General features: G+C 49.5%; 1 protein-coding gene across 2 annotated transcripts in view; it reads left to right on the forward strand.

Moving 5' to 3' along the window:
- Positions 1 to 16,609, forward strand: part of PAK4 (p21 (RAC1) activated kinase 4) — a 42,886-nt gene extending 26,277 nt beyond the window's left edge. For both annotated transcript variants that reach the window (XM_040406516.1, XM_040406514.1), the window contains exons 2-9: positions 1,602 to 1,819; positions 2,109 to 2,756; positions 3,643 to 4,062; positions 7,110 to 7,243; positions 10,018 to 10,144; positions 10,274 to 10,399; positions 10,490 to 10,624; positions 15,515 to 16,609. In XM_040406516.1, coding sequence (XP_040262450.1) covers positions 1,616 to 1,819; positions 2,109 to 2,756; positions 3,643 to 4,062; positions 7,110 to 7,243; positions 10,018 to 10,144; positions 10,274 to 10,399; positions 10,490 to 10,624; positions 15,515 to 15,670 — 1,950 coding nt within the window. In that variant the 5' untranslated portion in view covers positions 1,602 to 1,615 and the 3' untranslated portion in view covers positions 15,671 to 16,609. The remainder of the gene's footprint in view (positions 1 to 1,601; positions 1,820 to 2,108; positions 2,757 to 3,642; positions 4,063 to 7,109; positions 7,244 to 10,017; positions 10,145 to 10,273; positions 10,400 to 10,489; positions 10,625 to 15,514) is intronic.
- The last annotated feature ends 889 nt before the right edge of the window (positions 16,610 to 17,498 follow it).

Below are 17,498 nucleotides of genomic sequence, written 5' to 3' on the forward strand. Positions count from 1 at the left end.
GCTTAAAGGGCTATTCCAGGATTTTGTCCTCAGGATAGGCCATCACATCATATCTGATCGTTGGGGGTCCGGCATCCGGTACCTCCACCGATCAGCTGTATCACTGTAGGTCTGATGCCGGATATATACAGCTCCGTCTACTGTATAGTGGACGGACCTGGTCACTGTAGCGATGGACTACCGCCGAGAGAACATTCGTCACGTAACCCAGTCCCCTTGTCACTGTTCTGTCAGTGCAGATGGGATTAGACCTTCCCCACTTGGCCGGACCTGTAACGGGAACATTACTTACCTGCTTCCTGGAGCCGACTCGTCGCTACTTCGTCTGTGATGCTCCGCTGCGCTCCCTCGCTGTAAACATCCAGTTTGACGCCGCCTGCATGAGAAATAGTCACATGACCCAAGGGATTCCGGTCACCGCTGTGGCCAGTGATTGGCTTCAGACGGCGTCAAACCGGATGTTTTCGGCGAGGGAGCATCACAGACTGAGAGAAGAAGGGTTGGGGTCCAGCACCGGGAAGCAGGTAAGTAAGCGTCCATTTACAGGCCTGGCCAAGTGTGAGGGTTGCCAACCGCCCCTCCCATTCTTGCACATCCCCTTTAAGAGTAGGTCCACACATGATGACTTAAAAATACTGTTGCGGTGTCAGCTGCAGAACACACGTTTGACATGCAGATTTTATCCCATGCGTTGCAAAGGGGGTAATCCTTGGTGACAATTCGCAGGAAGACATGTAAGTGTCCTCTAATGGCAGGGCAGGCCCCGGGCTCTCTTCACTGGACCAAACATCCCGGGAGTGGGACATTCAAAAAGAAGAAGAATAATAATAACCCTGGACAGTCCCTTTTTTAAAGGGGGTTGTCCACACAGTATTTTTTTGTAAAGGGTCAAAAAGAAGACCTGACCAGTCCCTGTCCCTGCCTCTCTGGCCCCTACTACCTGGTCGCTCCCGACTCACAGGAGATCCATGACTGAAGTGGGGCCCCGCCGCGGCCGGTGATTGGTTGAACAGTCATTTCCTATGTATCGAGACGGATCAGGCTACAGGGACCTACAGGGACCAAGAAAGGATTTGTATGGAAGCAACAGGGGTCGGGGACATGCATGTCACTTTATGTTGTTTTATGCTATTTTGATCCTTTTTAGAAAAGTAATAACCACCGTTTAGGTTCTGCTGGGCATTGCCAGGTTATACGTAGATTATGTTTTTCGTACTCGAATTAGAAAAAATAGTCGGCTTTTAATCTTAGGCGTTTCTTGCTTTCGAAGGTGGTTGGGTGAGCAAGTGTCCTGTGATCGCTGGTAGGGCCCGCTTCCTGTATATGTGCCGGAGATGACCTCCATTATTAGTTACCCTCTTGTTCACTGCATCATGGTTGTGCCTCATTACGTGGAGATGCGCGCCGGTCACTAGTCTACAGGATGAGCTCTGCTCTGTTATTATAGGGCCATCTCTGCACTTCTTCAGTGCAACAGTCTCAATATGGAATTCCCTTTTAGTCGGGGAAGCCTGGGTATCTGTGTGCCAACCGTGCCAGTTTGAAGCTCCTTCCCACAAGTGTATTCCCTCTTTACTAACCTGCATATACTTCTCCCCCAGGTCAGCTAGCTGCCATGTTCAGCAAGAAAAAGAAACGCATTGAGATCTCGGCCCCATCTAACTTTGAACATCGGGTGCACACCGGCTTCGACGAGCAGGAGCAGAAGTTCACAGGACTCCCGCGACAATGGCAGAGCCTCATAGAAGAGTCGGCCAAGAGGCCCAAGCCACTGGTGGACCCGGGATGTATTACCACCATCAGACATGGGCCACAGAAGGTGGGTAAACCAGTTCGGGTGACACATAAGGGTACAATCAGAATCAGCTTTATTCGCCAAACACGACACAATCGATCGCGCCCGGAATTGGGTTAGGTACAGGCATAGTACTAGTGGTTGACAATAGGCGGTGGGGAACACGGGTGATAACTTGAAGAAAAGTTCTAGCTTGGGCTCACAGAAGCTGTGGAGGCAGTGTATCCATCTTGGGGTCCATGGAAGCTGCCTCCAGTGTTCTTCAGAGATATATGTATCGCCCCTTTAAATCCTGCATTTTTCTCCTCCGCAGACAATTGTACGCGGCAACAAGGTGTCACGCGACGGCTCACTGACTTGGCTCCTGGATGAGTTTGAGAATATGTCCGTCTGTCGCTCTAACTCCCTGCGTAGAGAGAGTCCTCCATGTCCCCCAAAGGAGGCACGCGTCCCTGTGGAAAACGGTGTGAGCGACGGGCGTGTCCGGAAACTGCGCGAAGATGGAGTTAGAGCTCCAGAGAGAAGCAGGACAGAACATGGAAGGGATGGACCAAGGGAAGATCGTAGGGCAGCCCCCCAACAACCACGGGGACAGGAGCCAAGTGGCAAACACCGACCGCCCCCTCCAGATTACCCCAGGACATCAGAGAACAGATCCACGCGCTCTCATGAGAGAGTGGATGGAAGGAGAGACCATCCGGTGATGGATGGCGACTACAGCGAACCTGCTGATAGGGTGGTAAGGAGAGAAAAGGAAGACAGAAGACCAAAATCTGCATACACTGGAGGGCCGGGCAGCCCGCAGTCACCTCGGGACAAAAGACCACTGTCTGGGCCCAATATCCGCACACCAGGTAACCCTGCCGCGGAAGGAGCAGCGAAGCCGACGCAACAGGCAGGGCGGCCATTCAATACTTACCCCCGTGCTGACACCGACCCTGGCAGGGGGGCGCCTCCACAGGTGAGCAGAGTATTATAACCTAAATGAAAGTGGTGGTGAGCGAAATAGACATAAATGGTGCAATGTAATCGGCATAGAGGGGGATTCTTTACTGTAAGAGCAGCCAAAATACCTAACTTGCTGCCTGAGGGACCTTGGAGGTTTTGACTCATTAATTGAATTGCAAGGCCAACCATTCGTTCCTATGGGAGTGCCGAAAATATCCGAGTGCTGGTTTGGCTATTTCCATCAGCCCCACAAAAGTGAACAGAGCGGTGGCAGCGCTTGCGCGGTGTGTTTCCCATATATTTGGCACTCTCCTAGAAATGAATAGAGGATGGCCACACATACGCGGAGCGCGCTTCTTCACTTTGCTTTCCTAACATGCTGAACTTGATGATCGCCCTATACTGGTCGTCGGTCACCTCTCACCTTCCCATAAGTAAGGGCTCATGCACACAAACGTATTTTCTTTCCGTGTCCGTTCCGTGTTTTTTGCAGACCGTATGCGGAACCATTCACTTCAATGGGTCCGCAAAAAAAATGGAAGTTACTCCATGTGCATTCCGTTTCCGTATGTCCGTATTTCTGTTCCGCAAAAAAATAGAACATGTCCTATTATTGTCCGCGTTACCAACAAGGATAGGACTGTTCTATGAAGGGCCAGCTGTTCCGTTCCGCAAAATACGTAATGCACATGGACGTCATCCGTATTTTTTGCGGACCGCAAAATACATACAGTCGTGTGCATGAGCCCTAAGAAGCGGCTGAATGCAGTTATTACCACGTCGGCACGGATTGTTTGCTGTGTTAATGCGTTTGCCTTGGTGCACACCTACTTGGCATTGAGTAGCAGGTTTGTATGTTTGTTCACACGTTATCATTTTATCCTTGTTCGTTTCCACAGGTTCCGGATTCTCGTTCGGCCAACCCTCTCGACCCCAAAGTTTCTTCAAGCAAAGGCAGTTCTCGGCCACCTCCACCCCTCCACCCTAAACCAAAACCTCCAGAAAAGCCATCTGCCGTCAGCCTCTCCCAGCACGGCTCAGACCCCCAGCTCTCCCGCCCGCCACAGACCCAGCAACCTCCCCAGCCTCATTCCCCGCAGAGAGAGCCTCAGCGGGTGTCACATGAGCAGTTTAGGGCGGCTCTACAGATGGTGGTGGATCCTGGGGACCCCCGATCCTACCTTGATAACTTTATCAAAATTGGAGAGGGCTCTACGGGGATTGTTTGCCTTGCTACCATCAAGAGTTCTGGGAAAATGGTCGCCGTCAAAAAGATGGATCTCCGCAAGCAGCAGAGGAGGGAACTTCTATTCAATGAGGTAAGGCCGGACTATCTGTACTGTGGGATCTCGTCCCTGTGATGGTATCATGGCAGCGACATTGCACCCCCTTTAATGTAATACTTCGGAGGTAACAAGAAGGTATTTGGTTACTATACTGCTTCTTGTTGCTTGCCATATGTATCCCAACCTTAAATTCTTTTTTCTTTTCACTCGTCGCTTGAGCCTTCCGTTGGAGGTACATGTTGGGAAATTTTCCCCTCCAACAGAAGGCTGCAATGTATGCTACTGTGTAGAGCGCCACACCTTGACCATAGGCTCCAGCCGTACTACTACGGTATGTAGTATAGACTGGTCTATAGCCCTGGTAACGGTGACCTCTAGTGCTGGAAATCGGAACTGCAGCACGGTGTTATATATCTGTAGGACTGAAATCAGAACTGTTCTTTTCTTTGGTTAATGGCCATCAATATGCCTTTTATGGCAGCAGTTAAAAAACCTCATTCTGTTTTTTATACTATACAGTTCTGTAGAAGGGCTGAAGCCATGTCCATTGTCACCTGGGAGCGGTTGCTTAAAGCGTAACTAAACTTTTTATTACGCTTTATTAAAACTTATGGGAAATGGTCTAAAATAATATTTTTAACTTATTCTTCTTTTAATTTTATTTATTTGTAACGTTCAGGTGCCTATTCACATTTTAGAATTTGCACATCCATACAGCGCCGTGTATGGTAGTACAGACTCTCTCTCCCTGCTGTACAGGCTGCATCTCCATAGTACATGGCTCTGCTCCTGTCTGTACCAGCGCTGCTCGCTAAGGCTTGGCATACAAGTGCTGTGTCAGGCTTTAGCAGAGCGGGCACAGCAGCAGGAGCGATGTCTTGTTTCAGCTCCTGCCCTGCACTTGCTCCGCTCAGCTAACTATGAGAACAGAGCGAGCGCAGGGCAGGAGCTGGCATAAGACCTCATCCCGCTCTGCTAAAGCCTGACATAGCACTTGTGTGCCAAGCGTTAGCGAGCAGCGATGTACTATGGAGATCCTGCCTGTACAGCAGGGAGACGGTCCATACTCCCATACGCCGCGCTCTATGGAATAAAATGTACTTTAAAGTTTAGGTAGACTTTAACTTTCTAATGACCGCTCAGCACCTGGAAGTTATCTGACCCTTTGATCAATACAGTGACGAGAAACCATCACTTCCCTTCCTTTGATTGGGTCATTAAGTTTTCGAGTGACCTACCCAGGGGGAACCCTGTGCAGGCAACCCTAGTGACCTGAAAGGACCCCACGGCTGTCCAGTAATATTTGGGCACGCTAAACAGGGGTATGTCAGTACATTATTAGAGTATAATAAACATATAAAATAAGTAATTCCTTAAAGGGATTCTTTTTAAAGTGTAAAAAAACCACTAATCTACGTAAAGGTAAAAAAAAAGCTCTACTTATTTAAGGCATCCACTTATTGAGTAACCCAAAGAACTAATCTAAGAGTATACCGTATTTTTTGCTTTATAGGACGCACTCGATGATAAAACGCACCCCAGGTTTAAGAGGAGGAAAATAAGAAAAAATATTTATTTTTCATCAGACCTCATATCAAATCCTCAGATCAGACCCCCATAAATATCAGAACATCAGATCAGGCCCCCATATCAGGACATCACATCACATCAGCCCACCTTGTCAGACACCCATCAGACCTCCGATCAGACCACCTTGTCAGACCCTCTTCAGACCTCAGATTAGCCCACCTTGTCAGACCCTCTTCAGACCTCAGATTAGCCCACCTTGTCAGACCCCCATCAGACCTCAGATCAGACCACCTTGTCAGACCCTCTTCAGAACTCAGATTAGCCCACCTTGTCAGACCCTCTTCAGACCTCCGATTAGCCCACCTTGTCAGACCCCCATCAGACCTCCGATCAGACCCCCATCAGACCTCAGATCAGACCACCTTGTCAGACCCTCTTCAGACCTCAGATTAGCCCACCTTGTCAGACCCTCTTCAGACCTCAGATTAGCCCACCTTGTCAGACCCTCTTCAGACCTCAGATTAGCTCGCCTTGTCAGACCCTCTTCAGACCTCCGATTAGCCCACCTTGTCAGACCCCCATCAGACCTCAGATCAGACCACCTTGTCAGACCCTCTTCAGACCTCAGATTAGCCCACCTTGTCAGACCCTCTTCAGACTTCAAATCAGATCAAAAAATAAAAAACTCCTCTTACCTATCCTGAGCCGCGGCTCCTCTCCACCTCCGGCAGAAGTCGCGCTCCCCGTCTTCCCAGCCTGCGCTGCTCTGTCACCTGACTGCATGCAGCGTCAGGTCATAGTGCGTGCACTACGTCCTGATGCTGTACGCGGTCAGGACAGTGAAGCGCTAGCCCCAGGAATGAAGACCGGGAGGGTGAGTATTACAAGCGCTTGCGGTGCTTCGCTCCCGGGACCTAATGGATACTAGTGAGCGCTTCCATATGGAAGTACTCACTAGTATTCGCTTTAGAAGACGCACGGCCATTTTCCGGGGGAAAAAAGTGAGTCTTAGACCTCATGCTCATGACTGTTGTTTTGGTCCGCATATGAGCCGCAGAATGCGGACCCATTCACTTCAATTGGGCCGCAAAAGATGCGGACAGCACTCCGTGTGCTCTCCGTTCCGTGGTTCGCAAAAAAATTATAACCTGTCCTATTCTTGTCCGTTTTGCGGACAAGAATAGGCAGTTATATCAATGGCTGTCCGTGCCGTTCTGCAAATTTGCGGAACGCACACGGACGCCATCCGAGTTTTGCGGATCCGCAATTTGCCGACCGCAAAACTCACAACGGGCATGTGCATGAGGCCTTATAAAGATAAAAATACGGTATTCAGTGTCTAAGAAATTAAAAAAATACAGAAATTGCTATTTTTCTATATTCTGATGTGAATTTCCCGGTGTTGTATGATCAGTGTCTGATATGTTGCACGTTCAGTGCAGATCCTGATACTTACCTTCTATGTGCTCTACTGTAATTTTCTCCGATTTCTCCTCGTGGTCTGTCTAGCCTCGTGGTAGCGGTTGGTTGATGCTCCGTGTGTTTTGCAGGTGGTGATCATGCGGGATTATCAGCACGAGAACGTGGTGGAGATGTATAACAGTTACTTGGTCGGAGATGAATTGTGGGTTGTAATGGAATTTCTGGAAGGAGGGGCCTTGACAGACATTGTGACGCACACCAGGTCAGCACCTGCAATAAATGATGATTGGTGGGGATCTGATTGGTTGCCGTAGATGATTTCTCAGCTAATACTTTCCAATAGATCCATAAAAATCCTCAAGTACATGTTTTGTGATTTAGGGTTAAACCCTTAAAGGGGTCGGGCATGTTTTTTTTTTTTTTAAGGGGAGGGGAAGGTGCAGACCTGTGAAAAGAGGAACATACTTACCTGCCTCCCAGCACTGGCACCTGACCCCTGTGCTTTTTGGCCTTGACTGCTCTGCTCAGGTCCCTGGATGTAAACCTGTTTGATAACACCCCAGCCAATGGCCGGCTGCAGGGGTCACCTGCTCCTCTTGCGTCCTGACAAATGGTCACATGATAGCAGGTGACTGCTGTGGCCGGCAATTGGCTGCTGTGTTGTCTAACAGGAATTTTACATCCAGGGAGCCCAGCAGAGCGTCTGGGGCCGGGAGTCAGGTAAGCGTGCTTCCCTTTGCAGGTTTGCTAACTCCCCACGAAATGTGTTACAATGGCAGGCCCCAGGCTGCCATCAAAAATCGATCAGCACCACGTGATTTTTAAGGAAAGGAAATTGTAAAATGTCCAGGATTGGAGTTATTTGTGATCCCGGTCAGATAAATACCGCTACTGCGCACAGAGCAGGCTCAGCTCCTGAGTCTTCTCCGAACATATCCTACGTACGTTATATTGCGTTAAGGGGTTAATCCCTACACAACATCCATGGTATTTCTCATACTTCCTACAGCCTATAAAGAATAGGGACCAGAGGACAGCCTATAAAAATAGGGAATCTACAGCAGTTCTGATATGCATACCTATTATTGGAATCGATCTCTGAGAGGCAGTAATCCTATATGAGGGCAGATAAACCATGTGAACAGTGAATTCCCTGCAGGGGGAAGATTTACCAAACTGATGTAAAGGAAAACTGGCTTGGTTGGCAATAGCAACCAATCGGCTTCCACCTTTCATTTTCAGAGCTCCTTTTCAAAATTAAAGGTGGAATCTTATTGGTTGCTTTGGGTAACTGAGCCAGTTTTCCCTTACACCAGTTTAATAAATCGCCCCCATGCTGTTTTATAACAACGTCATGCGAACGCTCGTTCCTGATAACTGGGCCATATAAAGGTACCACCAGTCACCAGTGAATGAGCAAACAAGCTCTATAGGGACAAACGTTCGCAGTAGCGATACAGCAGAGGTGATTGCTACATGTAAATGCAGCTCTCGCCCCGTCTGATGAGCAGCAGAGGTGATTGCAACATGTCAATGCAGCTCTCACCCCCTCTGATGAGCAGCAGAGGTGATTGCAACATGTCAATGCAGCTCTCACCCCGTCTGATGAGCAGCAGAGGTGATTGCTACATGTAAATGCGGCTCTCGCCCCGTCTGATGAGCAGCAGAGGTGATTGCAACATGTCAATGCAGCTCTCACCCCCTCTGATGAGCAGCAGAGGTGATTGCAACATGTCAATGCAGCTCTCACCCCGTCTGATGAGCAGCAGAGGTGACTGCTACATGTAAATGCAGCTCTCGCCCCGTCTGATGAGCAGCAGAGGTGACTGCTACATGTAAATGCAGCTCTCGCCCCGTCTGATGAGCAGCAGAGGTGACTGCAACATGTAAATGCAGCTCTCGCCCCCTCTGATGAGCAGCAGAGGTGATTGCTACATGTAAATGCAGCTCTCGCCCCGTATGATGAGCAGCAGAGGTGATTGCAACATGTAAATGCAGCTCTCGCCCCCTCTGATGAGCAGCAGAGGTGATTGCAACATGTAAATGCAGCTCTCGCCCCGTCTGATGAGCAGCAGAGGTGATTGCAACATGTAAATGCAGCTCTCGCCCCGTCTGATGAGCAGCAGAGGTGATTGCAACATGTAAATGCAGCTCTCGCCCCCTCTGATGAGCAGCAGAGGTGATTGCAACATGTAAATGCAGCTCTCGCCCCCTCTGATGAGCAGCAGAGGTGATTGCAACATGTAAATGCAGCTCTCGCCCCGTCTGATGAGCAGCAGAGGTGATTGCAACATGTAAATGCAGCTCTCGCCCCCTCTGATGAGCAGCAGAGGTGACTGCAACATGTAAATGCAGCTCTCGTCCCGTCTGATGAGCAGCAGAGGTGACTGCAACATGTAAATGCAGCTCTCGCCCCGTCTGATGAGCAGCAGAGGTGACTGCAACATGTAAATGCAGCTCTCGCCCCGTCTGATGAGCAGCAGAGGTGATTGCAACATGTAAATGCAGCTCTCGCCCCATCTGATGAGCAGCAGAGGTGATTGCAACATGTCAATGCAGCTCTCACCCCCTCTGATGAGCAGCAGAGGTGATTGCAACATGTCCATGCAGCTCTCACCCCCTCTGATGAGCAGGCAGTCATCGGGAGTGAACAGTTCATTCCTGATCGGCCCGTGTGAAGGGCCCTTAATATCCAGTAGCCAGAATTCAGGCTAGTGTAGATGATGACCTGTATTCGGATGTTAGATTTGCAGTCAGCGGAGGATCATATGATATCCCTCCACAGTCTGACGGTGGACAGTTACAGTATTTCAGCTCCCGAATGTAGAAGTCTTGGTTGTCATTTTAGCCCCTTCAGAGATTTGTGCTCTTCAGCAGGCTCTTCCATGATATATACCGTATTTGTCGTCTTTTATTTTCCAGTCCTTTTTCTTGTCTCGTCGTTAACAGTCACATTAATCAGGACGTCTCTGATGGTCTCCGTTTAGTCTTCTCTCCAGGCTTGTCATTGATGATTTGTGCGTTGTTTGCTTTCAGGATGAATGAAGAGCAGATCGCCGCCGTCTGTGTATCCGTACTGAAAGCGCTGTCTGTGCTCCACGCTCAGGGAGTCATTCACAGGGACATTAAGAGCGACTCCATCCTACTGACCCACGATGGACGGGTAATGATCTGTTAGATCTATATGTCTCAAATCCCTCCAGTCTATCGATCCGTCAGAGTCCTGCTTTCTGTCTTGGTTTGTCTTATCATTGTACATATTTGATCATGACTGTACTGTATATGTTTGCAGGTGAAGCTCTCAGATTTTGGGTTCTGCGCCCAAGTAAACAAAGAGGTCCCTCGTCGGAAGTCTCTGGTAGGAACTCCTTACTGGATGGCCCCAGAACTCATCTCAAGGTTACCCTACGGTCCAGAGGTGAGGCATTATTCCTGGCTTGGTGATGAGGGGTTCTAATTCTAGCGATCTCCTTGTGTGATTGGTTTTGTGTATTTCCCTCCATCTCAGGTGGACATCTGGTCTCTGGGTATCATGGTGATAGAGATGGTAGATGGAGAACCTCCCTACTTTAACGAGCCTCCACTCAAGGCCATGAAGATGATTAGGGACAATCTGCCACCAAAACTGAAAAACGTGCAAAAGGTAAGAGCAACTGATGACGACGCTATATTTATAGAACAGAATTTCTCATGCACCCCATAAGGAGCACCTGTCAGCAGGATCAGGCAGGCGTGCTGGAGGTAGGGTTGATCCAGATGATTAAAATGATACCAGTCTTGTGAAAATCAGTTGTGGAGTTCACAAGGAAAAAAAATATATTATTCTTTATGCAAGTGTTGTCTAGCTCCTCGGTGCACCTCCTTTTTCCAGTGCTGGCCGCGCCCCTCGGTGCACTGAAGCCCTAATTTACATAAATAATTAGGGGGTCATTTATCAAACTGGTGTAAAGTAGTACTGGCTTAGTTGCCCATCGCAACCAATCAGATTCCACCTTTCATTTTCCAAAGAAGCTGTCCAAAATAAAAGGTGAAATCTGATTGGTTGCTATGGGCAACTAAGCCAGTTCTACTTTACACCAGTTTGATAAATGACTCCCTTAGGCCTCATGCACACAAAATTATTTTCATTCTGTGTCCATTCCGTTTTGTCTTTACCATTTACTTCAGTGGGTCCACAAAAAAAAAAAAACGGAAGGTACTCCGTGTGCATTCCATTTCCGTTCCCGCAAAAAAATAGAACGTGTCCTATTCTTGTCCGCATTACGGACAAGGATAGGACTGTTCTATTAGGGGCCAGCTGTTCCGCAAAATACGGAATGCACACGGATGTCATCATTTTTCTCAGGAGCGCCGTATCATTTTAATCAGCGGGATCAACCCTACCAGCAGCAGTGTGTTTAGTTTAATATTTGCATTGATTTTTGCATTGGCATTAGTCACCGGCATGGCTGATTAGTGTCTGATATGGGGCATGTTACCGCTGCCTCTAGTCACTACATCAGGGTTAGGCTACCTCCTCAGGGCCGGCGTCAGCACCTGGCATACCCGGGCAAGTGTCGGGGCCCGCTATCTCCAATAGAGGCAGACCACAGAGTTTCTATGGGTCCCCTGGAAGAAAGTGGTTTGGCCGTGGATGCCCCTAATTACACACACTCCTGTCACTCCTGTCAGTCCTTGTCTTTCAGCTCCCTCTTCTCCTCCTCCTTACCCAGCACATCTCTCATGTCCAGTCTAGCGCTTACTCTGTGGGTGTGTGTTCTCTCTGCTGGGCTGGCCAATCAGCATTTGCAGTGCTAGCAGAGCCTGCTGCTGATTGGCTGGCCTATCCTGCACACTATATAATAGGAAGAAACAGGCACACTATATAATGGCCAACAGCAGGCACATATCATTGGGGAGCTAATGGCACACTATACATTATACCGGGCACAATTTTAAGGGGGGATGTGATGTATGGCACACTATATAATATGCTGCAGCCAGCGGGGGGGGTGGGACACTATTATATGCAGCATTAGGCAGAGTTCTTGGCTGGAATGATACACTATAAAGGCATACAGTATAATGACCCCCTGCGCCCTCTCCATACAGTATGACCCCCCCCCCCCCACCAGTGAGGGGGCCACTGGGGGTGATTATACTGTCTGGGGCCACTAGGGGTCATTATTCTAAAGGGAGCATCACTGGGGGGGTCATTATACTGTGTGTGGGGGCCACTAGAGGTCATTACACTGTGTGTGGGGGCATTGGGGGAGGGGGCATTATACTGTGTGAAGGGCCACTAGTGGTCATTATACTGTATGGGGGCCACAGGGGTCATTATATGGTATGAGAGCTACAGGGCGAAAGGTCAATCTAAAAAAATGCCACAAGGGGGCCCACTAAGATTTATCGCCCAAGGGCCCACATGAACCTGGAGCCGGCCCTGAACTTCCTGCACTCCAGCTGTTGTAAAACTACAACTCCCAGCATGCATACTTCCTATGTTTTTCTCAGAACCTTCATAGGGAGTTGTAGTTTCACAACAGCTGGAGTGCTGAAGGTCGCTGATCCCTGGTCTACATGAGGCTCATTGAACACTATGTGGGCTCGAGAAGAGGCTTATTCCCCACTTGGCTGTCTCTGCCTGCCGGGGTCCAAACCTTGTCCTGATAGATTCAGACGCTTTAAAGAAGCAGCTCCAAAAGACGTCAAAAGCAAACCACGGACCCCCATCTGTACCCAGCCTGTCTTCTGGTAACTCCCTATAGGGGGCAGTAGAGACACATCATTCTTATTTCTCAGTTTTGCTATTTAAGCCTTTTTCTGTTTTTAACTTGATCATCATAAGTAGATGTCACTTGTCATGTTGAGCCAAGGTGACGGCCGGTCACAGGACATGAGTAAGAGGATTCCTGCGGAGCGGGGCTGTATGTGTACACGTGATGGCGCAGAGAAATCACGTCTGATCAGCTCGTATGACTAACATGTATACGGCATCGTAATCCATTACTCAGCTGAATGCAACAACCAGTCTAACAGGATCTAACCGAGCCATATAACATTTCGATTCAGCAGAGCTGACTTTGTCATTTGACACTGTAATGCTATGTATTTTCTTCAAGGTAGACTTACCGCATAGACTTTACCAAAGCTGGACAAAAAGAAAAGTAGACAATCTTGACTATAGTACTTCACAAATTGGTCACTTTAGGCTACATTCACACGACAGAAAAAAAGGGCCATTAAAATGAAGACCTTATCAGTTTTTCCTGGCCATTTTCAGCCATTTTTGCGTCCATTTTCTGACACTGTCAGTTTTTAAAGGGATATTACCAACCAATACCCCTGTGTGCACCACGCATGTACGGCCACCCTCCGTTCATTTCTATGGGAGAGCCGAAAAAAGCCAAGCACTGACTCTGCTATTTCCATAACCTCTACAGAATTGAATGAAGCAGTGGCCGCGCTTGCGCAGTGCACTTCCCATTCATTTCAATGGGATTTCCGAAAATAGCCAAGCGCACTACTCAGCTATTTTTGGCAGTCCCATGGAAATAAAGATAGGGAGGCCATGCATACACGGTGCTCTCTCCGGCACTTTGCAGGCTCCGCTCTAAGGAAATGTGCGGGTCCCAGAGGTGGGACCCGGATCTATCAGACATTAGGGACATATCCTAGCGATGGGAATACCACTTTAATTGCTGTTTTGTATAATTTTTTAACGACTATTAAAATGAATGAATTTCATTGACTTTCTTTTTTTTTTTTATCTCAAACCCTGCTGTGTCCTCAGTATATATAATGGCCCCTTAGTGCCCTCAGTATATATCATTTACCCCCGTTGTGCCCTCAGTAATTAATGCCGAACCCCCCGGTAGTGCTAATCTTTACATGTATGTAGGGCAGCAACGAGTACTCGATTAAATCAAGTAATTCAACAGAAAAAAAATCCTTGATGCAAATTCTTTGCATCGAGGATTCGTTTGTGTCACGTGACCACGGAGCAGGAGTGAAGCGCTTGCTATTACTCCCGCTCCGTGGTCTCCCGCTGGCCCACAATGCGCTCGAAATACTCACTTCTCCAGCGCCACACTGACCTCCTGACTTACGCATGCCGTGACCTGATGCGCTGTGTGACGTCAGGCCCGCCCAGAGCAGCTTGGAACGATGGAGTGTCGGCAGCACCCCTGCTGGAAACTTAAGTTGGTGACACCGAGGGGGTGGGTTTGGGGCAAGCTGGGCTTTCACGGACTGTGCGTCGGTGGTTTAACTGAAATGTGGCCCGGCCTTAGGGGAGAGATGCACAAGGGGGAGTGGAGCTGATGGCACCGGGGTGGGGGGAGAGCTGATGGCACCGGGGTGGGGGGAGAGCTGATGGCACCGGGGTGGGGGGAGAGCTGATGGCACCGGGGTGGGGGGAGAGCTGATGGCACCGGGGTGGGGGGAGAGCTGATGGCACCGGGGTGGGGGGAGAGCTGATGGCACCGGGGTGGGGGGAGAGCTGATGGCACCGGGGTGGGGGGAGAGCTGATGGCACCGGGGTGGGGGGAGAGCTGATGGCACCGGGGTGGGGGGAGAGCTGATGGCACCGGGGTGGGGGGAGAGCTGATGGCACCGGGGTGGGGGGAGAGCTGATGGCACCGAGGTGGGGGGAGAGCTGATGGCACTGGGGGAGTGGAGTAGAAGGCACTGGGGTGGGGGGAGAGCTGATGGCACCGGGGTGGGGGGAGAGCTGATGGCACTGGGGGTACGGAGCTGATGGTACTAGGGGTAACTGATGCACTTGGGCAGGGGTTCCGTTAGCTGCAGCCCTACATGTATGCACTCACCCACTTGCATGCGATAAAACACTGGCTCCTCTGCATAGGTCATCAGTATCCGATCAGCTGTTTGAGAAGGCAGTAGCGCCGCTGCCTTCTCTCAGCTTTCCCTTGGTCAGGTGACGTCACATTCATCAGTCACATGTCCCAGGCGCAGCTCAGCCCTTTTGAAGTGAATAGTGCTGAGCTGCAATACCAAGGACAGCCACTATACAATTGATGGCGCTGTGCTTGGTGAGCTGAGAAAAGGACGTGGCGCTACTGTGAGCATCTGTGCTTTCTCAAACGTCTGATCGGCGGGGGGTGTTGAACTAAGTGACCCCTGTTAGATAGACACAAAAGTACATAAAAAAAAAAAAAAAAAAAGGACCTGGTGAAATCTATTCAACTTGAATGATTTTTGCAGAAGTATATATTGGGGAGGCCCAGAATGAATTGTTTTTTTTTAGGACTACAGTACTGACTTCCTATGCTTAGGATAGGCCTTCTATAGCAAATCGGTGAGGGTCCAGCCACCAGCATCCATGCCCACAGTCTGGGTCTGCAGTGCAGGTACCATATCCCCTTCACTGTTTACCCCGCACAGCGCCATACTGCTTAGTAGTGGTTGTTTCTGGTATTGCAGCTCCAATGGTTGTGCTGAAAGTTTTGGGAATCCTTCACACGTCACCCCAACATTGGAGCCGTTGATGAACTGAATGGAGCTTTTATCACGTGCATCTCTCTTTCAGGTATCTCCTTTACTGAAGGGATTCATTGACCGGCTTCTCGTGAGAGACCCAAGCCAACGAGCCAATGCTAATGAGCTGCTGAAGCATCCCTTCCTGACCAAGGCTGGGCCTCCATCGTGCATCGTCCCTCTGATGAGGCAGAACCGCATGAGATGAGCCACACACGGGGAATACTCATCCCTTTACGCAGCCCACCAAAGACTGAGAATATTCGGGGGAGCCAGAACACTAAGGTGTCAACTCTGGCATCTGTTCCTAATGTACCAGGGTCCCTGGATAGAAACTACTGATGGACGCCACTCAAGGTTGTTGTCTCTCCATCTCTCTTTGCTCTCTCCTGTTCCCCGAGAGGACTTACCTGCAGTTCTCCTCGCAGTCCATGGTAGCCCCACAATCATCTCACCTGACCTTTAGAGGGCTCAGGAAATTTATTTGTAACCATGCACAATACGCGACCTTGAGATATAGAGAGCAACCTAGAACAATGCTGGGGGGACCTGGTAAACTGCTGTGACGGCCACTTGGCACTTGGACAGACACAAGACGCTCCCCCTCGTTCATTACCTGGGACTTAACACTGGAAAACAGACGTACTTAGACTGTGGTCGGGGGCATCTGGAATAACGGAGGGTGGGCCGACTCTAATTTCTTGTGTTCTTAGAGGCCGAATGTGTTATCCACCTCCTGGTCCTACCTTAGTTAATGCCTACTCATTTGTATCAAGGGGCAGAGGAAGCCCGGGGTCAGAGAACGTGGCCGCCCCTCTTGTTTCATGACATTTCTCTATGCTTTGCACGGTTCAGAATACCCTCAGAGATCCCAGAAGCTCTAGAGCAGGCATGCCCAACCTGCAGCCCTCCAGCTGTTGCAAAACTACAACTTCCAGCATGCCCGAACAGCCTACAGCAGGGCATTGTGGGAGTTGTAGTTTTACAACAGCTGGAGGGCCACAGGTTGAGCAGCATGTGACACACTGCATCTTCTGTAGGTAGGCTTGTGTCGCCCTCATGGACATGAGCACCTTGAATTGCACCCGACCCTATTAATGTGTGACATACCAGCATCCAATCACATTCATCATGTACTAACGCCTGCCAGACAAAATATCTTACCGCGTCCTATTGCAGTTGCTCCTTAGCAGACGTGAACGCTTAGGACTTGTATACTGAGCACCTTCATGGCGGATATTTGACTCCTTTAACTCTGTGTGAAATGAAGTCCATCAGATGATGTCTAAGAACACTACATATGATATCACTACAAGTAATCTATAGGGGGTGCCTGCAAATAGCGATTGTGCTTTAAAGACCCCCGTACAGAGGTAGGAGGTAGCTAACACATGTGTCAGATGGAGACTCCTGTAATAGGTGAGCATATTGTCTTCCTTTGGGACCACGGATAATTAAAGGGGCCTCCAGGCTACAGATATTGATGACTTGTCGTAAGATCGGTGGGAGCCCAACACCTGACGCCCTCACCGATTAGCTGTTTGCTGTCGGGCTGCTGCGGCGCTGGAGACCAGCAGTGTACAGAATGTAAGCAGGAGGCTCCATACGCGGTATAGTTTATGCCACCGGTGTGCTGAAGCTTAGCCCACATTCACTCGACTAGGAGCTTAGCTGCAGTACCTCAGCATGGCCACTGCTCGGTGTATGGCGCTGTCTGCCTCCAGCTCTGTACACTGTATTTTTTCCAGCCCCATGGCTGCCCGAAACAGCTACTATGTGGGGGTGCCGGGTGTCGAACCCCTACCGATCTGATATTGGTAAACCTTCCTGAGGATAGGTCATCAATATCTGGAGAAGCCCTTTAACACTTGACAGATTTTATGGCCGACTTCCCCACTAACATGCACATTCTGCACGTCTGTGTTACCGCTGAGGGACTTGTTCACACTGTATTTGAAGGAAGATTTCCCTTGACTGGAGGCCCCTGCAGGAGATGAAGCTATTCACTACAGCATACAGACGTATAGCAGCCCAAC

The sequence above is a fragment of the Bufo bufo genome, chromosome 8, assembly GCF_905171765.1.
Source record: "Bufo bufo chromosome 8, aBufBuf1.1, whole genome shotgun sequence".
In the NCBI taxonomy this organism is placed as follows: domain Eukaryota; kingdom Metazoa; phylum Chordata; class Amphibia; order Anura; family Bufonidae; genus Bufo; species Bufo bufo.